The 26,625-nt window shown below is 44.7% G+C and overlaps 1 protein-coding gene across 6 annotated transcripts in view; it reads left to right on the forward strand.

The window, feature by feature from the left end:
- HSPA12A (heat shock protein family A (Hsp70) member 12A) overlaps positions 1-26,625 on the forward strand; it is a 94,660-nt gene that overhangs the window by 51,854 nt on the left and 16,181 nt on the right. For all 6 annotated transcript variants that reach the window (XM_053307182.1, XM_053307183.1, XM_053307184.1 and 3 more), the window contains 4 exons: positions 3,244-3,360; positions 21,783-21,954; positions 23,269-23,355; positions 24,411-24,515. In XM_053307182.1, the coding sequence (XP_053163157.1) occupies positions 3,244-3,360; positions 21,783-21,954; positions 23,269-23,355; positions 24,411-24,515 (481 nt within the window). The remainder of the gene's footprint in view (positions 1-3,243; positions 3,361-21,782; positions 21,955-23,268; positions 23,356-24,410; positions 24,516-26,625) is intronic.

Below are 26,625 nucleotides of genomic sequence, written 5' to 3' on the forward strand. Positions count from 1 at the left end.
GGCTGAATGGAGATTTGAACTCGGGTCTCCCCGGTCCTAGTCCATCACTCTAACCACTACACCATGCAGCCAGTTCCAGCCTTTTCGTTCTTTTCGTTCCACCTTCAGACCCCAGGATAGGGACCCTAGAACAGTCAGCACAACAACAATAAGCCACCTCCTCAACCATGCCAAAATTTTGCTATTCAACCTAAGCCCAGAAAGCTATCCTGATTCACCATTCCCCAGTGTGGGAGGTTGCCTCTTGGACTTTTTCCACATGTGGGAGGCCAACATATCAGACCAGTGGGGGCTCAACACCATCTTGCAGAGTCTACAGAATAGAGCTGAACTTCCTACCCCCTGACCATTTTCTTCCAACCCCTCAGTCACACTCCCCTACCAAGCATGTAGGTCTTCTTCAAGCAATTTGGCATCTAGCATCCATCAGTGCCATAGGATGAGTACCACTTCATCAAAGGGGCAGGGACATTTACTCTATTTTGTTCACCATGCCCCAAAAGGACAGCTCCCCCAGGGCCAGACTGGAGTTAAAGTTCTTAAACAGATATGTAAAACGCAGGAAGTTCTGGATGGAGACCCTGCAATCCATTACAGAATCCCTACATCACTCTGACTTCATAGCCTCCATAGTTTGGACAGACATTGTCACGGTGAAAGCACATGTTAATCACCAGGGAGACACCAGGTCCAGATCTCTGTACCATGAGGCATCCCTCTTTCTCCAGTGGACAGAGTCTCACTTGGCCTCCCTGACAGCCCACCATGTCAGTGGACCTCTCAACACATGCGCCGATTGGCTCAGCAGGACGGAGATCCATCCAGCCGAATGGAGCACCAACCCTCATACATTCAAACTCCTAACCCAGGCCTTGGGCCACCCTCAGGTGGACCTATTCACCTTGCCAGCCAACACCAAACTACGCAGGTTCTTCTTCCATTTTTCCTGTGAGGGAGCAGGGGCAGTGGATGCCCTTTCTTCCCCATATCCTCCAGTTATCCTATATGCCTTTTCTCCCATACAAATCCTAAGCTGTCTACTGCACATAATTAGTCTCCTCAAAGCTTGAGTACTCTTAGTGGCACCACTATGGCCTCAAATACTGTAGTTCACAGAAATACTGCATCTTACCATCAGGTTCCCTGATTAAAGAACATAAGAAAAGCCCTGCTGGATCAGGCCCAAGGCCTATCTAGTCCAGTGTCATAATTCACACAGTGTCCCACCAGATTCCTCTGGGAAGCCCACAGGCAAGAGTTGAGGGCATGCACTCTCTCCTTCTGTTACTACCCTGTGACTGGTATTTAGAGCAGGTATCCCCAAACTGTGGCCCTCCAGATGTTGCTGTACTACAACTCCCAGCATCCCTAGACACAATTTTTTGTGGCTGGGTATGCTGGAAGTTGTAGTTCAGCAACATCTGGAGGGCCGCAGTTTGGGGATGCCTGATTTAGAGGCATCTTGCCTCTGAGGCTGGAGGTGGCCGACAGCCCTCATAGCCAATAATAGCTATAACCCTAATATTCATTGATAGACCTGTCCTCCATGAATTTATCTTGACCCCTGTAGATCCAGGCTGTTAGCTGTCACCACATCTTGTGTACCAGTTCCTTCTGGTAACCCCAGATCTTCTTCACCAAGGTTTCTACCACGACCTGGCGTGCTTCAGGCTTGCCACATGGCAACTGAATTGAACATTCTGATATGCCATGACTACCCACATACAGTACTGGACACTATTCTTTTATCCAGGAGAGACTCTATGAACCGCATTTACCAGTCCGCCTGACAGGTTTTCCCTCCAATTGTGCTGATATCATAAGCTCTCCAGAGATGACTATGGTCTACCCCAGCTTCTCTGCTTCTTACAAAGCAGTCTGGATAAAGGGCTTAAGGCTAACACACTCAAGTGTCAAGCACCCTCACTCGCAAATCTCTTATCCACATCCTCCACTCAAGGTCTACATTCTCATGCTTACCTTAAACGTTTCCTCAGGGGTGCCTCAATACTTTCACCACCAACTGTGCACAGGTTTCCATCCTGGGATTTACATAAAGTTCTATGTGTGCTGCACAAGTCACCATTCAAACCCCTCAGATCAATACTGCTCTGCCTACTCTTTTTTTAACTAGCCTTTCTAGTGGCCATCACATTGGCCAGTCGTGTTTCTGAATTGTGTGCATGGTCCTCCGCTCCCAATTTCCCCCCCCCCACCTGATTTTCATCTGATTCCAGACCCTTATTTTCTGCATAAAGTGGCCTCCATATTTCACTGCTTTCAGGACATAGTCCTCCCATCTTTTTGTCCTAAACCTGTCCACTCTTTGGAAAAAAAAAACTGGCATAAACCCAATGTTAACCACTACCATCACCAGATGGATAAAGGCCTGTATCACGCTAGCTTATGAGATACAGAACCTAAGACCACCTCTAAACATCACAGTGCACTCTATGAGATCAGCAGCAACATCAGCTGCATTCTCTATTAATGCATCATTTTTGGAAATCTGCAAAGCAGCCACCTGGGTGTCACCTTCCACATTCACCCAATACTACAAGCTCAACTTCCATCGCTCTTCGCAGCCTTTGGCAGACTTGTCCTTCAACAGTTTTTTCTGTCCCAGTAGACACTGATGCCCCCACTCAGGGTTCTCAGCTGTGGCATGTCCCATGTGAGATGTCCTCATCCAGCAGCAGAGAAATGAGCATTTGTTACTCACCATGAAGGTTTCTTTTTGCTGCTGGATTTGAGGACATCTCGAACCACCTGTCTGGGCATCCACATCTACTGGTGTGTTTTTCATTTTTCTTCTTCTCGCTTTTGTCTCTGAACCTTGGACTTGGCTACTATGAACTGAGTGGAGTTCTCCTTCCCAGGCTCTTAAAGTACTTTTTAATTTGCAGAGTCCTGCCTTCTGGAGCATGTGGGAAGGATAACCCTCATGAGGTGTCCTCAAATCCAGTAGCAAGAAGAACCCTTCACGTTGAGGAGCGAATGCTCCTTTTCTGGGTGTACATTTTTCTGTGGGTCTCCTTAATAAAGCATAACTGAAACCCTGGTATTGTCAATCTATGCATTCTTTACATGTCAGTTGATTTAAACAGGCTGATGTAGACATAACATGAACAACGATGAAAAGTTCAGCTTATTGCTGTTGGAGCCAGGAGAAAACAGCATCACTTTTTGAAAACCCAGATGTCGGTTTTACACTGTTCATTCCTCTGCTTTCATTTATTTTAGGAATTGAGTGATCAGGCAGGTTCAGAGTTTGAAAACTCAGAGGTACGATGGGTCATCACAGTGCCAGCTATCTGGAAACAGCCTGCAAAGCAGTTTATGAGGCAAGCTGCATACAAGGTAAGAGTAAGATTGTGAGAGAGCTGGGGCCAAAAGTGGGGCTACAACCTCCTAATCTTGCAAGATCAGGTGGCTCCCTCATTATTATTATTTTTAAATCACAAAGGTAATAATCAGTAATAACCATCCCCATGTCCCTAGGTATTTGAGGTACCTCAGTTTCCTCTATAAATTTAATATATCTGTTTATCAACATGAGTGTTTATACAAGTTGCTGGTTGCAAATCCATTGGAACATTCCTGCAGTGGATAAAATAGAATCAACTCCTTTGGAATTGGAAACATCAAAAAAAATAAGATACTTCTAAAAAGCTTTCTGTTTGCCTACATTTACTTTATATACATTTATTCTGGTAAAAGGGGAAGGTTGTACAGAATTTTGCATTGGTGGGAACTGAGGTGATGGACATTGGGGGATGCACTGAAGGCTATTCATATCTCGGGGTAGAAAGAAATTATTTGGGGGCACTTGAAGAGCTGAGTGAGATTCAGAACTCTTGTTCACTGATTGCAGAAAAAGCTGCACACATTACTTGGGGTTTCAGTACCCAGAGTAATCACTACCTAGTTTTAAAGTTTTGTTTTGTTTTGTTTTTTGTTTTGTTGGCATATCTATAAGGGCTACAAACTACAGTTTTCTTTTTGGGGGGGGGGAGAGGAGGAAGCTGATACAGTATATATGCAAATAGATTCTGTGCTAGACAACCAAGTCTGTGTACCATCACAACAATGCAAATTCCTACAGTCCTCCTTACACATATAGGCACAAAGTGTATGCACACGATCAGGGGCGGGGGCGGGGGTTACCTTCCCGCAGACAATCAGAATGGTGGTGGGAAGCATGGACTACACTCCCACATGGTCCGCACTGCTGCACACAGTGCGGCTCTCTGGAGGTCTCCATGTATCCCACAGTGCATCACGCGGTGAGTGTAATGCATTAGGGGATAACCCCGTGTGTGTGTGTGTGCGCGCGCGCACGCAGCCCATGTGTGTGTGTGTGTGTGTGTGTGTGTGTGTGTGTGTGTGTGTGTGCAGCCTGAGGATACACAAGATCCTGGTGCCGGGATTAAGGATGTACTCTCCCTTAACCTTGGCTAAAGGTCAGGCTTCAAAGTGAGGTTAGGCAGGCAGGCAGGCCGTGCCAGGATCCACATGAACCATGCGCTGCGCATGAGGAGCCTAACCCCGGCTGGGCTGCCCACGCTTGGTTTAGGCTGCTCGTGAGCAGCCCTGTAGTGAGAGTGTGCTGCCTCTGTCTCACTATAATCATATTAGCAGAATCCAAACAGCACACAAACTATCTCCTTAGAATTAAATATCATATGACTGTTACACTTTTGCTAAAGCACTCAATGCTTTGTCTCTAAAACTGCAATACGCATTATAAGTATTTTAAATTTTTATTCTGTTCAGAATCACATTATGCAATGACTTCTGTATCAAAACCATGCCCAATGTTATCATCCACACCATTTCTGCCCTTCATTTAGCTAAAAACGTATGCCACTGTTATGACTGCATAAAGAATCTGACATGCAAGACAGGTAATATTTTTGGAATTAATATTGGCAAGAGAGAAATTATGAGAACTAGCTTAGAGTTAGAGAGGGGGAAAGGAAATTTGGAGTATCTGATGTCTGTTTAGATTCCTGTAGTAGCTCCAACCAACACCACTCATGATTATGTGCATGAAAATGCATGAAATGCCCATGGAATTTAATAAGAATCTTGACTAAAGTGGAACTGAAAAATTGGAGTTTAGAAAACAGTCTGTAGCACATGGCCAAACTAAATGTTATACAGCAGATTTGTGTAGTAGGTTCTTGATTTAAAAAAAAAAAAATGAAAAGTAGCCATGGAAGGCTGCCAGCTTGAGCAGAGCAGTGGTAAGGGAGAGAGAGAGTTTGCTTAACTCATTCCCTAATGGGCTATTTTCTGCTCAGAACTGACCCCTCCCTGCTGCTTTTCCACCCATGGGGGAAATGACACAGTTATCTCTGTGGATGGAAAAACAGCATGGAATTGAGTATGAACAGGAAAACAACTAGAGGGGAAATGATTAAATACTTTATGCTATGATTAAATTTCATCACTGAAACTGGCAAACCACCCATGGTTGCTTTTCATTTTAACAAAATCATCTGGAGACTGTTGTCTGCTATGTAACATGTAGTTTCGCTCTGATTGTGCTCTAAACTGGAGGTGTGGAATGCAGCACCAGAACAAGAATCACAAACCAGAACGTTTGACCATCTCAAGCCCATCATTTGAGATGCACCATCTGTCCTGGATCCTCTAATCCTATTGTCTGCCAGTTTGGATTAGTGGGAATCACTGGAACAGATATTGGCACAGTCCCTATAGGCATGCTGAGTGCATGAAGCATCATTTATTTTATTTATTTATTTATTTGATTTATATACCGCCTTTCCAAAAATGGCTTAAAAATGCCAAAAAACAGCCCATTAGGGAATGTATGTCTGACACCTGACCACCTCTAGTCACCATAGAGAAGCCAGAACTCCCAAATGTCTTAAATAATATTGCTGCTTTCACAGAAATTCACAGGAATTAAATATTGTTGCATTCACAGGAATTGGGATGATTGCCAGTTTGTTTTCATTATAGATTCGAACTTCACCTTAGCCCTTTTCAGATGTTTAAAAAAATAGGGCCACTGTATTAAAGTATAAATACTTGCTGCTGCTGCAGAAGAAGAAGAATGTCACTGCAAGCTCCGCCCCTACGTTGCGACTCTCAGAAGCCCCACCCATCTGCTGTCCACACTTAGTGGACAAATGCTGTAAGCTTGGACAGTAGGTAGGTGGAGTTTCTGAATGCATCAGCACAAGGGTGGGGATGTATTATCAGGAAGCTGTATGTGAGAATGTACATCCCTGCTTTTTTAACTGTCTGAAGAGGGCTCCTATTTGCTCATTATGAAAACGGTGGATGTTTACTCAGATACAGTGCCTGTGGAAGTGTATTGGTAAGCCTCATACCCTGTGCTCCATAGCCCCATTCCTGCGCTCTCCATGGATACAGCATTTGTCTGGAAAGATAAGTGCTATATGCAGGGAGAGCTCCTCTCTGTGATTAAGAATGTAGGGGATCCAGTGTTGTTCATCACAGGATGCATCTCTCCCTGGCTGTTTGTCTCTGCAGATAAATGCTAGGTCTGTGGAGAATGGGGTGGGAGGGAGTGGGGCTATGGAGCATATCAGCATGGGGAGTAGGGATTGCTGGAGTGCTCTCTCCCATGTGGTAGAATCCACAGCCACAATTTTCATAAGTAGTGGACTATAATTTCACCACCCAACTGGATCCTATTTCAAGTCATAAATAAATGGCAAGAGCGTTGGGAGAGAGAGATGGTGTTTACGTTGTATTTTTGAAAATCACATGCCACTTTCTGCAAAACACACACACACACACACACACACACACACACACACACACACACACACTCTTTCAGATCACTGTCGGAGCATAAGAAGCTGCCATATACTGAGTCAGACCATTGGTCCATCTAGCTCAGTATTGTCTACACAGAATGGCGGTGGCTTCTCCAAGGTTGCAGGCAGGAATCTCTCTCAGCCCTATTTTGGAGATGCCAGGGAGGGATCTTTGAACCTAGATGCTCTTCCCAAAGCAGCTCCATCCCCTAAGGGGGAATATCTTACAATGCTCACACATGTAGTCTCCCATTCAAATGCAACCAGGGCAGACCCTGCTTAGCTAAAGGGACAAGTTATGCTTGCTACCACAAGACCAGCTCTCCTCTAATATGTAGCAAATCTGAACATAAAGAAATAATTGATTCCTAATTGGGTCCAACCTTGCTTGATTTACGTAATGTATGAAGATGTTCTTAGTATCTCTGTCCTTTATTTTAGATGTGTGTGAGTCTTTGTTTAGATGTGCATATTCTTCTTTCCACTAGGATATCATCTTGTATTGTATTTTGGTAGCCAGCAAGAATTGCATTAAACCTTGGAGTGACAGCGCGGTGCATGTTTTCTAAATGTTTGTGTGGTTATTTCAAGTAACCCCTATCATGTTGTTTAGAGCCACCCTAACCATTTGGAATATCTGATACCTGTCTCTAATGTTGAGCACCATTTTTCTCAACAGTCTGTATTGTGGGATTGCTAATGCTAATGCCAGAAGCAAACCACTTAGAGGTTCTCATGGAAAGCCACGGTTGTAGGTAAAGCAGAAACATTAGAGACTCCTGTGTTATCTTTGTTGTTGCTTGCCTGATGTTTGTGGGCATGTGTACCTGTGGAATGGAAGCTAGTAGTCCAAGGGAAAAGGTGGACTAATGCTTTCTTGGCATTTACCATTTGTGGCACAATGGAATGTTCTTGAATAGTGTCTGCATCTGTGGTGTTTTTTTTGTTTTTTTAAAATTCTTTTTGTCTGTATTTATGTGTATCAACCAGCTTGATAAATAGTGATGATAGATAAAGATTTTAGTTAAGAATCTGTGATTAACTCAAAAGAAATTCCAGAGAAATTGAATGAAAGAACAGTTAGAAACCCACAATGGTTGTATTCTATATTGTTGAAAGCTGCCTTCTGGACCATTTTGGATGGAAAACCTTTTGGCAGAAAGCACTAAAAGAAGATAGATTGGTTGGACTGGTAAATAATATTCCAGTAACATCTATTCCTAGGGCCAAATCCAGCCCTTAGATCAAACTGAACACACCCTTATATATTACTACTATTTACAATACTGTATGTTAGAATAAGCAGAGATCTTTTAAGAATGTCTCTGAAGGCACAATTGGAAAGTAAGTAATACCTTTACCTTGCTTTAAGACATAAGATTTAGTTCATAGCAAGCAATGACACTTGTTAATCTATGAGAGTTATTTTCTCTCTCGTTCTTTTAGTTTAAGATGGGGAAAATATCTGCTACAAATAAGACGGTAGTCTGCTCCCAATATTTATATTTGCTTGTGGGCCTGTATATAATAATACTGTATGGCAAAGTTCTGTGCAAGCATTTACACCACTGGTGATTGCCATGTGCTCAAAGGTACTGTGGTACCTTCCACTGGTACTTTCCAAAGTGATAATGCTAATGGAGCAGAAGCATCTTTTTCAAGTGGTGATTCTGTTAAATTTTGCAAAGGGAGAGCAACTGGCCCTAGCACAGCACTCTGCTAGTGGCTGTTGCTGCTATCTAGTTTTGGTTTTGAAGATTGTGAGACCTTTGGGGACAGGGAACTATTTTATTTCTGTTTGTTTTTCTGTGAAAAACAAACTTTGAAAACTGGTGGAGAAATGGTATAAATATGCCTAGTAGTAGTAGTAATACTTTGTGGTGGCTGCAGATGGTCCTATGGTATATATGGCTTCTTAATGCTTTTTTTGGGGGGGGACGACAAGAATTTAGACATGCATAAAATTGATCAAAGTATAATGCCTTAGATATATTTTCTTGAGAAATTTTGGCTAGACTACATTTCTCGAGATGTTCCAAATCTTTGCAGCCTATTATTGTAGTTTTCATTTGTCTTCTTTCCCTGAAGAAGAACCTATATTTGAAACACTTGAGGAATGTTTGTAATAAAAAATCCATAGGAATTTTTAGTTTAAACTCTTTGCTGACTTGCAGTGTTGACCTCTGACTCTGAGAGTCTAAAAAAGAGACCAAACCTTTTAATACATTTATTCTGTAAAATGATGGGTGGTCTTTGAAAAATCTGGCTGTGTCTCTTCTTTGACCCAAAATTCAGGTGTTTGACCACGATTCTGGAAAAATATTTAATATTCATGGTAGGAATGGGTTTTCTTCTGCTTGACTGTTTTGATAAAGACATTCTTTCAGTTCACATTTCACTACAAATTCTTCAGCCACAGCATGTGCACAGGCTAAAATGTCTGCTGCATGCCAATGAAAATCATAATATTACAGAAGGGGCCAGAGTGCTGAAGGAATATTTTCTGAAGGGAGGAAGTTCCGTCATGTTCAGATGCAGTCGAGACAGATCACAACTCTGATGAAACTATTTTACAGAACACGAACTAGTTGATCAGTACTTAAATTGTATTATGCAGACTTTCTCCATCTGACCTTTGGACATTCAGACACACAAACAAGTTCCATTAAACTCTGTAGGTCAGTACTAAAAACCATGAGTTTTTAGTACCATGCAGCCTTTAGGACTGCATTAATATAAGCAAGGTGGAAAAGTAACGCAGTTATAGGTAATGGAAAATATATATAAAAGCAAACTTTTTTAAAAGCAGAAACTACAAACCGGATTGTGGCTTTCTCTAGATGAGCATTCTCAAGATCATGTAATGAAGAGTGGGGCATTTCCAGACAGCAGGCTTTTAAAAGCTTTCACACTAATTTTTCACATGTTCTCACTCACAAAAGTACTAATGAAAAGGGATGGTATTGTAAGTGCTGGCCGGCAGGTGCTGTGAAAATCAGATAAGGTCTGTGCTGTGTGTAGCCAGAGCATCAACTCTCACTATGAAGGAGCATGAGAACCTACCTAAGCATCTAAACTGTGAGCAAGAGAAACGAGTGTGAAAGCTTTAAAAAGCCTGCACCAAACTGTCATCTGGAAAGGCCCAAACTTGCATCTACACAATGCCCTAAAATGTTTTATCTGTCAATGATCTCCCCAACAAAACTCAGGGAATTATGGTTTTGTGGAGGTGCTAACAATTCTTTGTTATGAGATCTCAGCCCTTTGCACAGAACTGTGACTCGCATAGTTTTTGTTTTTTTGTTTTTGCTGGGGGTACATAGCAGGGGAAGCCATTAATGTTGAACTGCTGGATATACCAAATTAACTGCATATCAGGTTTGCCTTGCAATTGTAGCGTACATGGAGAAGAAAGCTATTTTTGTTTCTGTCCCTGCTCTGCAAAAGCCCTTTTCTCTGCCAGGAATATGTCCCTGGAGGTCATATAGCCCTCACAGACATATTCCTGCATGTAAAAAGGGGTTTTGCAGAAGGGAGAGAAATAAAAATCACTTCCCAAAATGTAAGAATACCATATTTATTATTTACTAGTTATTTTTGGCCCGTTAAATTAACGGGCGCTAGGGGAGTTGTGCGCTCCGGGCCCCCTGTCGTCATTCCCCCTCCCGCCGCCGCCAGCCTCCATGCCGCGGCCGGTCTCCCCGGCCGGGCAAGGGCCCCCTTCCACCGCCGGCCTCCCCTTTCTGGCTTTCCGCCTCCCCGGCTGGCCTCCGTCGGCGCTGCGGCCGCCGGCTCGTGTCTGCTGCCGAAGCGGCCGCCGGCTCGCCGCCGGCAACTTCCCCTCCTGGCCCCCTCCTGGTTCCCGCATGTCGGCCTCCCCCCCCCCGTCCGGCTTTGGCTCAAGGCCACGGCTTTGCTGCCGCCTCAGCCAGCTTCCCCCTCCGTCTCTTTCCCCCGCCCGGCTTCGCGGCGGCCGCTTCTCCTCGGCCGCTGCTTCTCCTCAGCTGCCGCTTCTCCCCGCTCATCATGGCCACCGTGTCTGGGCGGCTGTATCTTTCTCGCCCGTTCTGGGCATGCGCTCTGCGCATGCCCAGAACGGGCGAGAAACACACGGGCGGCACGGGATCACACTCTACCATATTATTATAGAGGATTATTATTTAACATATTTCTATATCACTAAAAACTTGTGTCTCTGCGTGGTTCACAACAGATAAAAACAGCATTAAAACATTAGTTAAAAACAAAACCAAGAAATTTAAAACACAACAATTTAAATTTTTTAAAACAATGTTCTAAAACAACATTAAAAACAAAACAGTATCAGTTAAAAGCCTGGGTGAACAGATGTGTTTTTAAGGACCTTTTAAAAGCTGTCAGAGATGGGGAGGCTCTTATTTCACTAGGGAGCGCCTTCCAAAGCCTCGGGGCAGCAGCAGAGAAGTCCCGTCCCTGAGTGGCCGCCAGATGAGCCGGTGGCAAATGCAGACGGACCTCTCCTGATGATCTCAATGGGCGATGGGGTTCATATATAGATAAGATAATCTAAGATCAGGTCATTTAAGGCTTTAAGAGGGGGTTAAGATAAATTCATGGAGGACAGGTCTATCAGTGGCTATTAGTTTGAGGGCTATAGGCCACCTCCAGCCTCAGAGGCAAGATGTTTCTAATACCAGTTGCATGGGATCAGTAGCAGCCAGTGTGGGAACAGCCAGGGTGGCAGCAAGAGGCACTTTAAGAGTAAATCATTTAGGGCTTACTTCTGCTCTCGCCACACTTGAACTCTGCTCAGAGCAGCAGTGTGCTGCCCAACACCCCCTACAGCGGGGGATTGCCTCCACCAATCAGAGCTGAGTGGCCAGGTGAGTGGCAAAAGCAATCCCCTGCCATAGTGGGTACTGGGCGGTGTGCTGCTGCTCCAAGTGGAGTTCAAGTGTGGTGAGAGCAGAGGTAAGCACCGATTGATTTACTCTTAAACGTGCCTCTCACCACGCCTGGCAACTCTTGCACTGGTTGCTACTGCAGGGGAATAACAGTAGGAGAGAGGGCAGGCGCTCAGGTCTTGCCTGTGGCCTTCCCAGCAGCATCTGGTGGGCCCCTGTGTGAAAGAGGATCCTGGACTAGATAGGCCTTGAGCCTCATCCAGCAGGGCTGTTCTTACGTTCTTAAGATGCAAGATACGGTTAAGATATGTAACCTTAGCAACAAAATAGCAAAATAAGAGGTTTGTTATTTTTATTTTATCCTTTTAAAACTTTGACGTTTGTTCCACTGTCAGTAATTTCACAAGTGTGCCATTTCAGCATCACTGTTGAATATAACAATATTCAACACATATCAAAATTAAATTAAAACACATATCAGAAGACCCATGTACCACAAATAGGTTATAGACCAGATTGGAATTAGGTTTTCAAATTAGCCAAGCATTCTTTGGAGCTATTCTGACAATCAGTGGAAAGCGAGCTAAGGGTGCTTAGCCTGCTTTCCACCGATTGTGAGACTCACCGGGCTCACAGCCGAGCCCAGTTGAGTCGAAGCAGGTCACCTGCTTATGTAGCCATTCCCTAAGCCTGGGTTAGCGGAGCGAGTGCTCCGCTAACCCGGGCTTCCTGATCGTGAGTTGGCGTGGCTCTGCGGCGCAGCTACTCATGAGTAGACCCCCAGAGGGGTGTCGAAACGCCACCTCCCGGCTCCAGGGGTCTCTTCAGCATGCCCTGTGCACTTCCGCAGGGCATGCTGGAGCTTCTGGGGGCCAATTGGCCCCCGCTCCCCCCCAGCACCCGCTGGCTCCGTTACGGAGCCAGCAGTCATGTGGGCGGCCGGTTCGGCCACCCAGAGCAGACTGTCCGCTTGTGTCTCACCTTTACAAAGTGGGTCTCACTGATCGTGAGACCCGCCTCTTAGTGTAGTTTTTTTTAAAAAAACCTTTTAGGTTTCCTAATATCCTAAAAATTGTATTCCTGCCAACCTGTAGACCTGATCCCAAAAGCAATCCCAGACTTAATTAATTCCCACTTCTTGTTGATCTGACTTCACTGTTTGCAGATGAAAGCCACTTTTTCTTTACGGCACTGTCTTTTCATGAGCGGCTTTGAAAAGGTGGGCAAAATGCAACTTGTGCTTGTGAAGAATGAAGGAATGGGTGGGTATTGATGGGAAAGAGATTTCTGTTTTTGTCATTACTGAAACCAGGAAGATGGTCCATCACTGCGGAGCACGTAGAAAATGTATTTTTCTTTTTAAATTCTAATGCTTGCAGAATTTGAATGTTGTTTAAGAAAATACCTTTGAATCCTGCAATAGCCATATAATGTCAAACATTGTGAGGTCATTCACACAAGTGAAAACTGTGTCCTACCCAGGTTTGGGAGCTGTGACCTCTGTTTCTCACTCATTAAGCGAGTGTCCCACATCCACGCCCTCTCTCTCATCTCATCCCTTCACTGCCCCAATTTTTTAAACTTAGAATTTGCCAATATTCCCGTTAAAACGTTCCAGATGTTATGGTAAGCTCAGGTGCAGTCTATATTCACAATTATGTAAATGACTTGTTCAAAATTTTCTTAATTTGCAAAATATATTTTGTTTGCCTAGCTTGAGATTTCCAATATCTTTTTTGGGGGGGTGGGATGTATTATGGTGCAGTGTTCTTTGAGGGCTTAAGGGAAGAACTGAGCAGGAGCTTACTGTTAAGTAGAAACTAAAACAAGCATTTTTAGAGGACAGCCAATCCATTTGATGTTTACAACCGGCATAATGTGATTGCTGTCACTTTGTGAATTCGTCTGTCTGGTGCAGAAACCCAGGGAACAAAGGCAAACGATGACTTAAAGCTGCAGTCTCTCACGACTGTAGTTCATTTTGCGCTAGCCTTTCCTGAATATGCAGGCAGCAGGAATTAAGCACATTAGCAGGGGAAATGGAGAAATCCACTTAATTGGCACTTGTTGGCAGAGACAGATTGCTGTCAGTAAATGGATTGGTGTTATTGCAAGTTCTTGTGAATGTTATTCTTCTGGTGATACTTTCACTTATGTATTCTCTGATCAGTATAATGAATGTCTGTTATGAAGCTATAATGTGGTATAAGAATTGCAATATTTCCAAGCCATAATTAATTAAGGAAGCTTAATTGATCAATGCAAGGAACAAGAAATGTGTGCTAACAAATTTCAATTTACACCTGCTAATTGCTGTAGTTACGTTTGCACAAATATCCTGAACATGCCTGTCTAATGGAATACACTCCAGGCCTTCATTTGTATGTTTAGCATAGATAACTGCTAATAGCTTCGGTAGTCAAGCAGAGAAGGACCCGCTGTTGCGCCTTGTAAATGACCAGAAATATTTTCGAGCATTCTTGCGAAAATATGACCTCTGGAGTTGAAAGGCTTCTACAGACTAAATGACTTATCAAATGTTAGTGCTATTGATAAAAGCTGTGTTTGACTGAGCCGCTGCACCTCATGAAATGAAATAAAATTTATCACTGATTATGCCCGTCAGTATTATGACTTCATCCACTGCACCAGGGCGTTTTTACAGCAGCTGTGGTTTGGAAGAAATGAAAGCCATATTGCTGCAGTGGAAAACAGAATTTGTGCTGCGGGGAGCAATGTCTCTTTCCTGCTTGAAAAGCTGCCAAGGTCTGAATCTATTGAGGTCATAAGAAGGAGACTTTCTCAAAGGATCTGTATTTCCGAGGTCGATTCAAAATTCTGTAAACTGTTGCCTAAACAAGTCCAGCATCAAATTAAGGGCCAAACTACATAAATACATATTGTCACCTTGTATACTTGCCTTTTCTACATAGCAGCTGCTGTGAGAGAGGGGCATCATCAGAACCATCATGTGGGGGGAAAGGAAAGATTGAGCCATCGAGACTCCTAGCGATCACATTCCATGAGATTTTCTTGATAGAATACAGGAGGGGTTTACCAGTGCCTCCTCCCACGCAGTATGAGATGATGAGGCTGTTCTCACGAGCAGCAAAAATTGGGCTAGGAGAGCCTAGCCTGATTTTTGCTGCTTGTATGAACCACCGGGTTTGCAGGTGAGCCCGGTGGCTTACAAGCGGCTCGCCCGCTTTGGTAGCCCGCCCCTTAAACCGGGTTTGTGGAGCAAGTGCTCCGCAAACCTGGTTTTTAAAACCACGCATAGCCGCAGCGCGGCTCCACAGCGCAGCTACTCATGAGTAGACCCCCGACCGGGAGGCTGAAAAGCCGCCTCCCGGCTCGGGGGTCTCTCCAGCATGCTCTGCGCACTCACGCAGGGCATGCTGGAGCTTCTAGGGGCCACGCAGCCCCCGAACTCCCCAGCCCCAGCCGGCTCCGTGATGGAGCCGGCAGTTGTGTGGGCAGCTGCTGCAGCCGCCCAGAGCAGACTGTCTGCGGGGAGAGCGGGCTAAGCACACTCTCCCCATAACCCCCCTAGAGGCTCTTCACACAAATCATGTGAAGAGCCTCGATGCCTTTCAGCACCTCCCTACATTGCTGCTGCCCAATATAAGTGACTGCAGATGTATTTACTAGGCACAGTCTGGGAAGCACACCGGCAGGGATTTGAACTAACGGCCTCTTGCACTCTAGGCAAGCTGCTTCCCCACTGCACCACCACAGCTGATATAATGTGGGGAAGGGGGACATAGGAAGCTGCCATATACAGAGTCAGACCAACATTGGTCTATCTAGCTCAGTATTGTCTTCAAAGACTGACAGTGGCTTCTCCAAGGTTGCAGGCAGGAGTTTCTCTCAGCCCTTTTCCCTCACCAAGGCCTTGATGTGGACTGAGGCCCCCTGCATCTACTTCCAATTTTTATTGAGCCTATAGTGAATGACCAAAAGAGGCGAATTGCCAGAAGTTATAACTGAAATTCCTTCAGTATTTTGATGTCAGAATTTAATATTTTGAATTTAAAAATTCCACAGCCAGAAATACCAAAATGAGAACTCTATTATCTTATTATTTTAGGCTTGTTAGCTGCACAAATTTACAGAAATAAATATCGGGGGGAAACAGATGCATTTTCCTCCATTGGTTGAGTTTGTTTTCATCTCAGCCCTGATGAGCTGTTAAATCAATATTCATATTGATATGAAAATAATTTGGTAGCATAAGGGCTAAATGTCATTGTTATGACTCATTAGACATAATTCAATGAACTAATTATTTGATTGCCTATTATGGCATTTGTTACTGTGTATGCTGCAAATTTTTCAGCTGAAGTATATTTCTTCAAAGAATCAAAAGGATAGCTGGAAATTCAAACTGAAAAGATTACTGAACTCAGTAACCCATTATGTGAGAACTCAAATAACTTCAGGCTTTTTAACATCAAGCCCCATATCTCTTATTCTGTCAGATGCAATCTCCACTGATACACTGACATCAGCACTTGATGCAAAAGAAGCCATTATATGCATATGCTTTTTGGTTTCCCAAGATTTAAAGGAGTGTTTGCCTCCCTGTGAGGCATCAGAAAGGTCGAGAGCAAGAGATGAAACAACACAAGTGTGTGTGAATGCGGCGTGAGACAGGAAACACAGATTGGTAATGAAGAGTTAAGAAAGTTACTTTTGCAAAAAGTTCAGCTGACAAGGGTTGTCCTCATGTTTGGGGAATGTTCAGATGGAGGATTTGTCATTATTTGGATATACTACTTTAGCACATTTACCCTTCAAGCTCGATCAGCAGTTGACCTGATAACCATTAGTGCACATGGCCTGATCCAGGAGAGGTACTCTTATTTTCTTATTTGGGTTGCAAAGTTTATGCTAGGGCTTGTAGCCACCCCTAGTTTGAAGAACCAGCTCACCCTTACTTCAGAAATCACATCCTCATGGAAGTATCTTATTTGGAAGCTGATGTTAAAGACTTCTGTTTGCATATACATAAGGGTGTGTGTGTGTGTGTGTGTGTGTGTGAAAAAGTGAGACAGAGGGAGAGGGTGAGATGAAAATGGTTTAAGAATACCAGTTTAAGAAGGCAGAAAAATCCTTTGTTGGTAGGGCTGCAAGCCAGAGAGCTCCTTTAGGTAGGCAAGATCTTCTAATTGATAGTTTTATTAACAGCAATTCCCCATGCTACACCGGAAGTCACTTTTGACATGTTGCCAGGTTTCATAAGTAGTGTGTGAAGCTACTGTTAGAAAAAAGACTGAAAAAGCCTCATTGCGGGGGGAAACTTGTCACATGATCCTTTGGATCATGGCCAAAAATGATAATTTTCTATAGCTGGATCTAAGTATGTCAGAGGGACACAGCTAGACAACCTTTTACTATTCATAGATTGCATTTTAAAGACAACCCTTTATGTTTACGATTTTACTCCTAATTCCTTTAGTTTTTCACCCACAACAGAGACTCAGTGCACTGTCTTGTAAAAGGAAGCTTAAACATAGCCTTCAGAAATGTTAGAGCATGGTAATGAGAAATGGGCTTTATGTTTTGTCAAATACAATTCCAGCACAGTGGTAGATCATAACTAAGACCAGGATCTGTTGAATGATTGCAGCCATAACATTCTGTAAACTGAATGCTGCCTATATTGACAGTACTAATGGCAGAGGTGTTATTACTACTGAGCTTTGGGCCCGTTTATGCTTTCCTTCTTAAGAACGTATCTTTGTTACATTGATTATCCTCTATAATAATTCCCTAGAGTGTGCGCCCGTGCTGCCCATGTCTTTTTCGACAGTTCTGAGCATGCGCAGAGCGCATGCTCAGAACTGCCAAAAAAGATACGGCTGCCCAGACACGGGCGGCCATGTTGGCTAAGATTAAGGGCCAAATCGGCCCATGTATCTGCCCCTGCGGCCCCGCCTGCCCACCCTCCCAACTGTTTTTTGATCCAACCCCACCCCTCCTCGATTAAAGGCCAAATCAGCCCAGGCACTTGCACCCGCGGCTTCCGCCGCCAACCACCCGCCCTCCCAGCTGCCGAGACCACCTTACCCATAGCCCCGGACCACGTCCTTCGCTTGATCGCATTATCTATTTACAGAAGGAGAGAAGAGCTCGCATACAGAGCTCTCTATTTAAAGCCTCTTCCCTAACTGGCGCTATGGACGCAAAGGACGCAATAGGCGTCCTTTGCGCCCAAAGAGCCAGTTCGGGAAGAGACTTTAAAGAGAGAGGAGCTCTGCATGCGAGCTTCTCTCTCCTTCTGTAAATTGAAAATGCAAGCAAGCGAAGGACGTGGACCAGGGCTGTGGAGGTCTTGGCAGCTGGGAGGGCGGGTGATTGGTCGGCGGCGGAAGCTGCAGGGGCAAGTGCCTGGGCTGATTTGGCCCTTAAACGTGGGGGGGGGGCTGGATCACAAAGCAGCTGGGAGGGCGGGCGGCCGATCAGCGGAGGGAGGGGAAATGGCGGCGGGGGGCCAGGAGCGCCGTTACTAGCACCCGTTATTCAACAGGCCGAAATTCACTTGTTCTTTATAATCCTTTAAATGGATCACAATGTGTTCTTTAACTTCTTCCTAAGTAAAAACTGTGTCAATCCTTAAACTGGTGTATTTGTAAATCACTGGTATTCATGTTTCGGGTTGCCAGCAAAATTCTTCTGAGGCAGGTTCAGAAAAGCATTTCAGGGGCTCATTAACGCCTACCTCCAAGGAGAGGCAAGCCCCTAAATTCCATCCATATGTGTCTGTTAATATGCGAGCAGAGAAGAATTGCTGGTTTGCTCCCTCATTTAATGTAACGGAGCTCAGTGGCTCCATTGTATTACATTGGGGCCCCAACAGAGACATTTGAAGGGCTACACCCTGGAAAATGGGGACAGGGGAAGAAACACAACCCCTCATTAAGGACCCTCATGGTGAGAGGGTCTTCAATGAAGGAAATACACCTCCATGGGGGACCCTCTCATCCTGAGGATCCTGGGGGGGGGTGTATTCCTTTCCTCTCCCTCAGTTTCTAGTGTGCAATTTCTAGGGTGCAGTTTCTTCAAAATAAGCTTCAGAGCCCAACAGTGGAGAAAACATCTTCTGCTTGGCTTTGGCTTGTATTAATTGTTGACAAATTGGGGTGTATGTGTGAGAAAAATCAACCCCTCGTGAGGGTCCCCCAAATTGAGGTTACCCAAGGGGTGTTTTTTTCTCCCCCTGATTTCTAGGATGCATCCCTTCAGAATGAACCATGCTGGGGATTGGTAAGCAAATGGTAGGGACTAGGGCAAGCTGCACTGCACTGAATTTCTGCGCTGAGTTTCTGCAGAGAAGAATTTTGAGAATTTGAAGGACTCTTGAGGCGATGTTTTTTGAGCTCTGAATTTTTTTTTCTTGGATCCAGTCTTTAAGAATTTCAACGACATCTCTACATAAATGTATTTAATTACTTTGGCTGGAATGCCACTGCAAGGGAGCTAACAGGCACCGAAGCTCTTCCGACGTTCACGAGAAACCAGGTTAAGGGAGCCCAGCCCAATTTCTTGTGATCGTTGGAACCACCAGGTGAGCCTGGTAGTACCATGGCAGCTAGCCTGCCTAAGTAACCCTCCAGTTAAATGAGGTTAATGGAGCGAGTGCTCTGTTAACCTCATTATTTTGATCATGTGTTTGCCACGGCTGCTTGCAGCCATGGATGATACACTTGGGGTGGGGGAGAGAGGGGAGGGGGGACCCCAGTGGTTCTCCCCTTCCCCCAGAGCTTCCCAGTGAGCTGCGGCCGGGCGCAGGAGCGCCCAACCGAAGCTGCCGCTCATCTGCGGCATCCTTGATCGTGTATAGAGCCTCACTGAGTGCTATGATCACATCACACCTATCTGCAATTTCTGACGGAGTGTGCTTCAGGGTCCTTTAAAGCCCTAAATGCCCCGGGACCATAGTATCCTGCCTCCATCCATATGTGTCTACCCACCCCTTAAGGACTGGGGGGAGGGGCTCTTGCATCACAGCTGACCAAGACTATGGTGGCCATGGAATGTGCATGAGATGGCCTTGTTTGTGGTTGCGTCATGTGGAACTTCCTATCATGTAGCTAGGGTACGCCCAACCAGTCTTTTAGAGGAGATTAAATATGCTTATGTTTATCACTGTCCTGATTTTGTGTGTGAGTGTGTGATTGTAGTTATAGCTCTCCTCGTTCACCTCCCCTCTTTTATGTCTCTCTCCCTGCTTTTTGATGTCTGTAATGCTGCTAGTTTATTTTTGTGGTTTTATTGCTTTTAAAAATGTTTAAGGTTGTAGACAACTTTGAGTGTTTGAGTCCCTCAAAGTAAGATAAAGTAGGGTAGGCATTTTTTAAATGAAGAACTGGATTCCCAAGTTTCTAGCCCTCATGGTTACATGTTTATGTTTTCAATATATTCATGGCTGTCAAGGAAGCTAGCGTATTCAGGAATGTTTCCATTGCCTCTGGGTAACCAGCAAACTAGATCTAGTTGCCGTGACTGGCATTTCATTTTCCACCTTACATACTGGACAGATATAGAAGCTATTCACACGTGCAGCAGAAACCGGGTTAAGGGAGCCCAACCCGGTTTCTATTGTGTGTGTGAACCACCAGGGTCACACCTGAGCCCGGTGGCTACAAGGCAGCAAACCTGCCTATATAGCCTCCCCATTAAATGAGGTTAAGAAAGTGAGTGCTCTCCTAACCCCATTTCTTAAAATTGTGTGTCTGCTGTGGCTGCTTGCAGCCACGGCAAGCACACAGGAAGGAGGGAGCTCCCAATAATGTACCATGCACTTGCTCGGTGCGTTATTGGGGCTCCAGGGGGCAGGGCGCCGCATGGCAGCACTTCCCTGAGCCCGAAACCCAGAGCAGCTGAGCGAGGTGCAGGTGGCCCACAGGAGAGTTGCCGCTTGTCTGGGCAGGCGATCCACCCACCCAGGGACCTCACCATGATCATCTGCGGGGAAGGTAAAGTAAACCCTCCTTCCCCATAGTTAGCGCCGAAGCTCTTCTCACTGATCATGAGAAGAGCTTTATAATCTGAGATGGAAAGTACTGTATTTAATGCTAGTAAGACAGAAAAGCTAAAAGAGGTTATCTCTTTCTTAATAGGATCTCTTTTGAAACTTAGTTAGATGTTTAGAAAGTTAATAATAACATACTATACAATAAACATATATTTCTTATTAGTAGTGTGCATGGTACAGTTCAGGCACACTGTAAAAGACCTCCGAACCGGTTCGGAAGTCCGGTGGTCTGGAGGTTCGGATGGGCGGGGGCATGTAGCTTTAAGGGGGGGTAGTACTTACCCCCCCCCCGCCGCTCTTTCCCCTCCGGCCCTGGTCCTTTCAAAAATCTTCTTGGGGCACCAGAGTTCCTCCCTGCTGCCCCTGCCCCCATCATTGTCCTTCAAAGCCTTCCACGGAGTAGAGCTAGCGGTGCACATGCGCCCTTTGCGGCACGCGCACTTGTCTTTGTCGCTGGCGCGCCATATACATCATGTGTGACGTATGTGGCGCATGTGCGCCAGCTGCGGAGACAAGCGCACACGCCGCAAAGGGCACATGCGCGCCGCTAGCTCTACTCCGTGGAAGGCTTTGAAGGATAACAATGGGGGCAGGGGCGGCAGGGAGGAACTCTGCCGCCCCAAGAAGATTTTTAAAAGGACCAGTGCCGGAGGGGAAAGAGTGGCGGCGGGGGGGGGGGGGAGTACTACCACGACCCCCTTAAAGCAACAGTCCCCCCCCCCCGTGCCGGACCGGGGGAATTGCGGACCATGCACACCCCTATTTCTTATCACATGCACCTACTTCATTAACTATATATTTCAGCAGGGAAGGTGCATACATCTTCCCCAGTTATGAATGTGTGAAACAAAGTTTCCCCCTCTACTAACTAGCCATATGCTAGCAGGTGCAGTAAAAAAGGGCGGGGGGAGAATGAAAAGATCAGGACTGACAGAACTACTTCACTGTGAGTCAGATATTAAAGCTGTTTGTTCAGCTGATTATTCAGTTTCTCTTGCCTCCCACCATGCTTGCCATGTTCCAATGATTCTCTGTTCACAGGCAGGGATGGCATCCCCTGAGAATCCTGAACAACTGATCATTGCCCTGGAACCAGAGGCTGCATCTATCTACTGCAGGAAACTCCGCCTACATCAGATGATAGACCTAAGCAGCAGAGGGCCTATCAATGGTTATAACCCAAGTGAGACCATTGGCACAGGCTTTACACCAGGTACCACCACTCCTTCTAGCCTGGCGTTGAGTTGGTACTCAGCCTGATTCCAGCTGTCCTGTCACCATAACTTGTTAAAATCTTTTGTAGCAAAATGTCTTCGTACTTGCTGACCTGACACTGAAGAGAAAAATACAAAGGCCTGGTCAAATATTTCACCTGCCAATCTTGTGATAAGGATGTATGCACATGATGAGCTCATGTTCTTCCTCTCTCCTGGTGCTCTGGGATGATTCCCTAATTGCAAAGGGGGAGGACAGTTAGGACTGTTATCTGAACTGGCCCACATTTACTTAACCTGGATTAATTATCACACTACATGTGATTATCCTGTTCTTATGATCAGACAGATTAAAAAGTGAGTTAATTTGATGTCTACAGGATAATTATAATTGACAGAATATCTTTAAATTGTAGTATCAAATGTGGAAGTTACCACATTGGAATAAAATATGTTATTTTACATACAATTGTAAGAGCATTCTATAAACTGGGTAGTGAGAGAATGGTGAAAAAAGCCAGCCTTTTCCTGTTTTTTCAGTCATCCTGACTTTGTGAACAAAAGATGATTAAAGAATGTTTCGGTAACTAAGGTGACCCTTAAAATGTGCCCTAAATTGATGTATCATCAGTGTTAAGAAGTGTGAGGACAAAATTAGGACGCACTATTGTTTATTGCAGAGCTTTACATTCTTTAGAATGTGTTGAAGGGCAAAAATCCATTGGGAAGTTCTCCTGTGAATGTCTTATTGAAACAATAAGTAACTGTGCAAGAGCATGGTTTGGGGATGTGCACAGGACCTAGCCGTGCCTCTTCCAAGCAAAAAGAGGCCTTGGGTGAAGTGGAGATACAGGACCTGAAAGGTTCAACAAGAGGGGCCAATGCACCAGTTGGTCTTCTCTGACGGCTTCCCCATCACCCCCGAAGCCTCTGCAGACAACCCCAGAGGTTTGTCCAAATGTGAGTGGACAAATGTCTTGATTCTCTGTCAGTTTATGCCCTCTGCTGGCAGAAATGTTACATCTAGAACCAAAACTAACTTCAACAGAAATTGCATTTTGTTAGTGTAAAATGAAATACTTTCAAACATAGCTATGGTCTCTTTGGAATCAATTCACTGTAAGAATTAACAGAATATCTGTGAGTTGGAGGCAACGCTTTTATCATCAAAATATTAACCCAGTACTGAACAATCTGCTAGCGAAGGACTGGCCAGCTCTTAGCTTGTTCTCACATTTGCTTCCTGCAACACACGCATCCAGCTTGTTCATGCTTTCCTTATACTTTGTCATTTTCTCTCTGTCATCCACTAGCTAAAGAACACATACGGCGTAACCGGCAGAGCCGCACCTTTTTGGTTGAAAATGTCATAGGAGAGATCTGGTCCGAGTTGGAGGAAGGTAGCGTCCTTTCCTGAATGACCTTTGCTCTTGCTGGTTTCGTATTGCCAGCCACGCTGTGTTCTCTGCAAAATTGCTCTGAGTTTTTAAGATGTTCAAAGCAGTTTCAGTCTGGAGGAGAATACATGCCATGTTCTTTTCATGGCCCTACAGAGTCTGAAAGTTGCATGCTGGAAATAAGATCACATCATCAATGTTGGGTCAAAGGGGACACACACACTTTAAGGCAGCCTTACAAATACATACTCAAGCCCAAGTTCTGTTCTACCTGCCTTGCCCAAGCTCCACTTCCTTCCTATTCCTGCCACATTCTGCCTCCTGCCATGCATAGGTGACGTCTGCCATTTCCCTTCTGTGCCTAAAGGCAAAACCTGCCTGTCCATTGATGGATAGAAGAGGAAACTCATGCAGACGTCTCTCTGTTTCATCTGCTAGGAACTGCAGCATGGCGATATGCCAGCTCCCAGTCCTAGCTTTAAAGCTCTAAAGCAGGAACCTGGTATGGCTCCATGGCAGTGTCAGTGAGAAGACAATGGAGGCAGCAGTGGAGCAAAGGGAGGGGAGAGGGTCAAGTGCTCTTGCCATTCTGGTATCCATCTAGGAACAATTAATTACATGGCTGTTTTAATATACGATTACAGCATTTCTGCCAAGCATAGCAGCTTCAGAGAATCCCATACAAATCCACTTGTCTTGATTCAATTCAAGTTAGCCTCACAAAGCCACACTTTTGGTTTTACCCATTTTGAAAACAAGTTGAAACATAAAAAGGTATTTTTGTTCATCATTCTAAACATTAAAATGTTACACTGTGTTTATCACTTAGCATTCCAACTTACACTTCCTGCATTCCAAATTAAAGCTGCATTCCAAATTTTAATTCCGTTATCAACCTCTGCACATTCTTTAGACAGAAAACTAGCACAAACCCTTATCATAATTAAAGACTGTCATGGCTTTCGGTAAACATGTTGACAGTATCATCTGTGAGAAGCTGAACTATATGTTTTGACACTAACACAAGCTGTGCCTTGTTATTACTTTCCTATTAACAGGTGACCGCTACATAGTTGTTGACAGTGGAGGAGGGACTGTTGATCTAACTGTCCACCAGATCAGATTACCTGAAGGACACCTGAAGGAACTCTATAAGGCAACTGGTATAGTAGCATACTTCACTCTTAGCATTTGTAGAATGTTTGGATTTCATATTCTTTGCTGCTATTGAAAGAGGTAGTAACACTGTTCACAGGAGGGTATACTGTATATTCTAGGGGCAAAGGAAACTGTTTCTGAACTGAGGAAAATAAATACAAATTAAATTAAATAAGTTAAGAGGTCATTCATACAACCAAAAACTGTTTTCTATCTGGGTTTGGGATATTTGTGTGCTCCCAATTTTCGGTTGTTTGGAAGCAAAGAAAGAAGAAAACCTGGGTAGAAGTGATTCTGTGGAAGCAAGGTAGGAGGAAAAGCTACCCAGGTTTTCCTCCTACCTTGCTTCCACACAATCACATCTACCCAGGTTTTTGATTGTGTGAATGACCAACCTACATCCAGGACTTTTCCTGGATGGCATAGGATATTTCCAATCAAGGAACAATGAGAGTTTGGAGAGGAGAGGAGGCCAGGAGACAAGAAACAGAAGCTGTAAGAAAGGGATGACCAATCATACAGTGCAAGCTAGACATCTGGAGCAGACTTAGTGAAAAGTCTCATTCAGCCCCTCTTACTTGCCAAAGTAGACATTATCCAAGATTTGTGGATGTTGCTAAAAACAGCAATCATGAATCTAGTCTCTTCCTCAGTAATGTCTAATGGAACTTACTTGGTATCATGACACCAGGACATAGGTACATTCTACTAGACATTGGGGCAGCGAAGGGAGAGAACAACTAAGAGCAATTTTCAGCAGCAGCTGCGCATTATCCTTCAGTGAGGGGAGGATATCCTGCCACCGGTCTCTGAAGGCAAGCCTATAATTTATTTAATTTACAGTATCTTCTATGCAATGAGCACCTCCCAGTTCTTATCTGCTTTCCATCAGAAGAACATGGTTGGTATGCCTGCCCCCATCTGCCCTTTGACTGCTCTTCCAGCAGAGCAGTCAAGCAATCTTTCTCCTTCATCTCTGAGTTGCTTAGCCAACTGAGAGGAAAGTAGATTTAAAAACACACACACAACCTCTTATGGCTGGCAAGTAGCAGCAGCTAGGTCTAGGAGAAAGGATGGCAGCCCACCAGAACATAATGTGACATGCTTTGGGCACAATAAGTCTTGCTTTCTGGACCAACCACCCCCACTCAAGGAACCTGCCACACAGCCTGCCTTATACTACAATCCTTTTTCGGCAGCAGACTACCTGGAGTATGAGGCACTACATTTTAACATCCCTATTCAGGATATCCTCCTGCACTAAAGGGGAACAGAAAGAGGACTTACTCTGAGTGTTCCTTCCCTTCATTGAAGGATTCCTGCTCCACCCTTCTTGGTCTGGTCTATAGATAGTGCCAGGTGATGGAGGCATCTGAATCTGTTTAGTTATTTCCTTCCACTGGCCTTTTCCCATTCCGAGTGAAATGGTGTTATTATATTAGAAAAGAAAGGGGAACTTGGGAAACAGAGGCTGGCTGACTAAAGGGCAATTCATCACTAATCCCCCAGCACGCTAATCAGGAAGCAATAAAACAGATAGAAGCTGCAAGGAAGGCTGAAATTAACCCTTAAACGCCTCAATAATGCTGCAGTTTCTCTTACATTAAACACCACAAATCAGGCCTGAATAAGCAAGGCAGGGGTAGGCAACCAACACAGAAAACACTGGACTGCAGTGATTTGGCAGCAACGTCATCTGGAGTTCCCATAATAATGAATAAACAAATACTAGCAATTCCAAAAAAAAAAAAAAGACTAGTTTGGACGTAACTAGGGATGTGCACAAACTGGTTCAGCGGTCCTTTTCTAGACCGTCAAACCAGTTCGGAGGTCCGGCATTCGTCCAGTTCAGCGTGGGACCAGTTACCTTTAAGGGGGTGCCCTTACCCAACCCCGCTGTTTCCCCCCACCAGCGCTCTCTTGGGAATCGCTGGGATAGGGCGGCAGCATACCTCCTTGCCGCCCTGGTCAGCGGCAGTGCCTGATGTGCATGCATGTCCCTAGAAGTAATGTTAGAAAGGTACAGTATATATACACCAGAAAAGTAATAGGTAAGTGAAACTGTAATTAAGATGTTTGCTTAGACTCTTAAGAGGTTCGGGGCTAGAATGAAAC

The sequence above is a fragment of the Hemicordylus capensis genome, chromosome 3, assembly GCF_027244095.1.
Source record: "Hemicordylus capensis ecotype Gifberg chromosome 3, rHemCap1.1.pri, whole genome shotgun sequence".
Lineage (NCBI taxonomy): Eukaryota > Metazoa > Chordata > Lepidosauria > Squamata > Cordylidae > Hemicordylus > Hemicordylus capensis.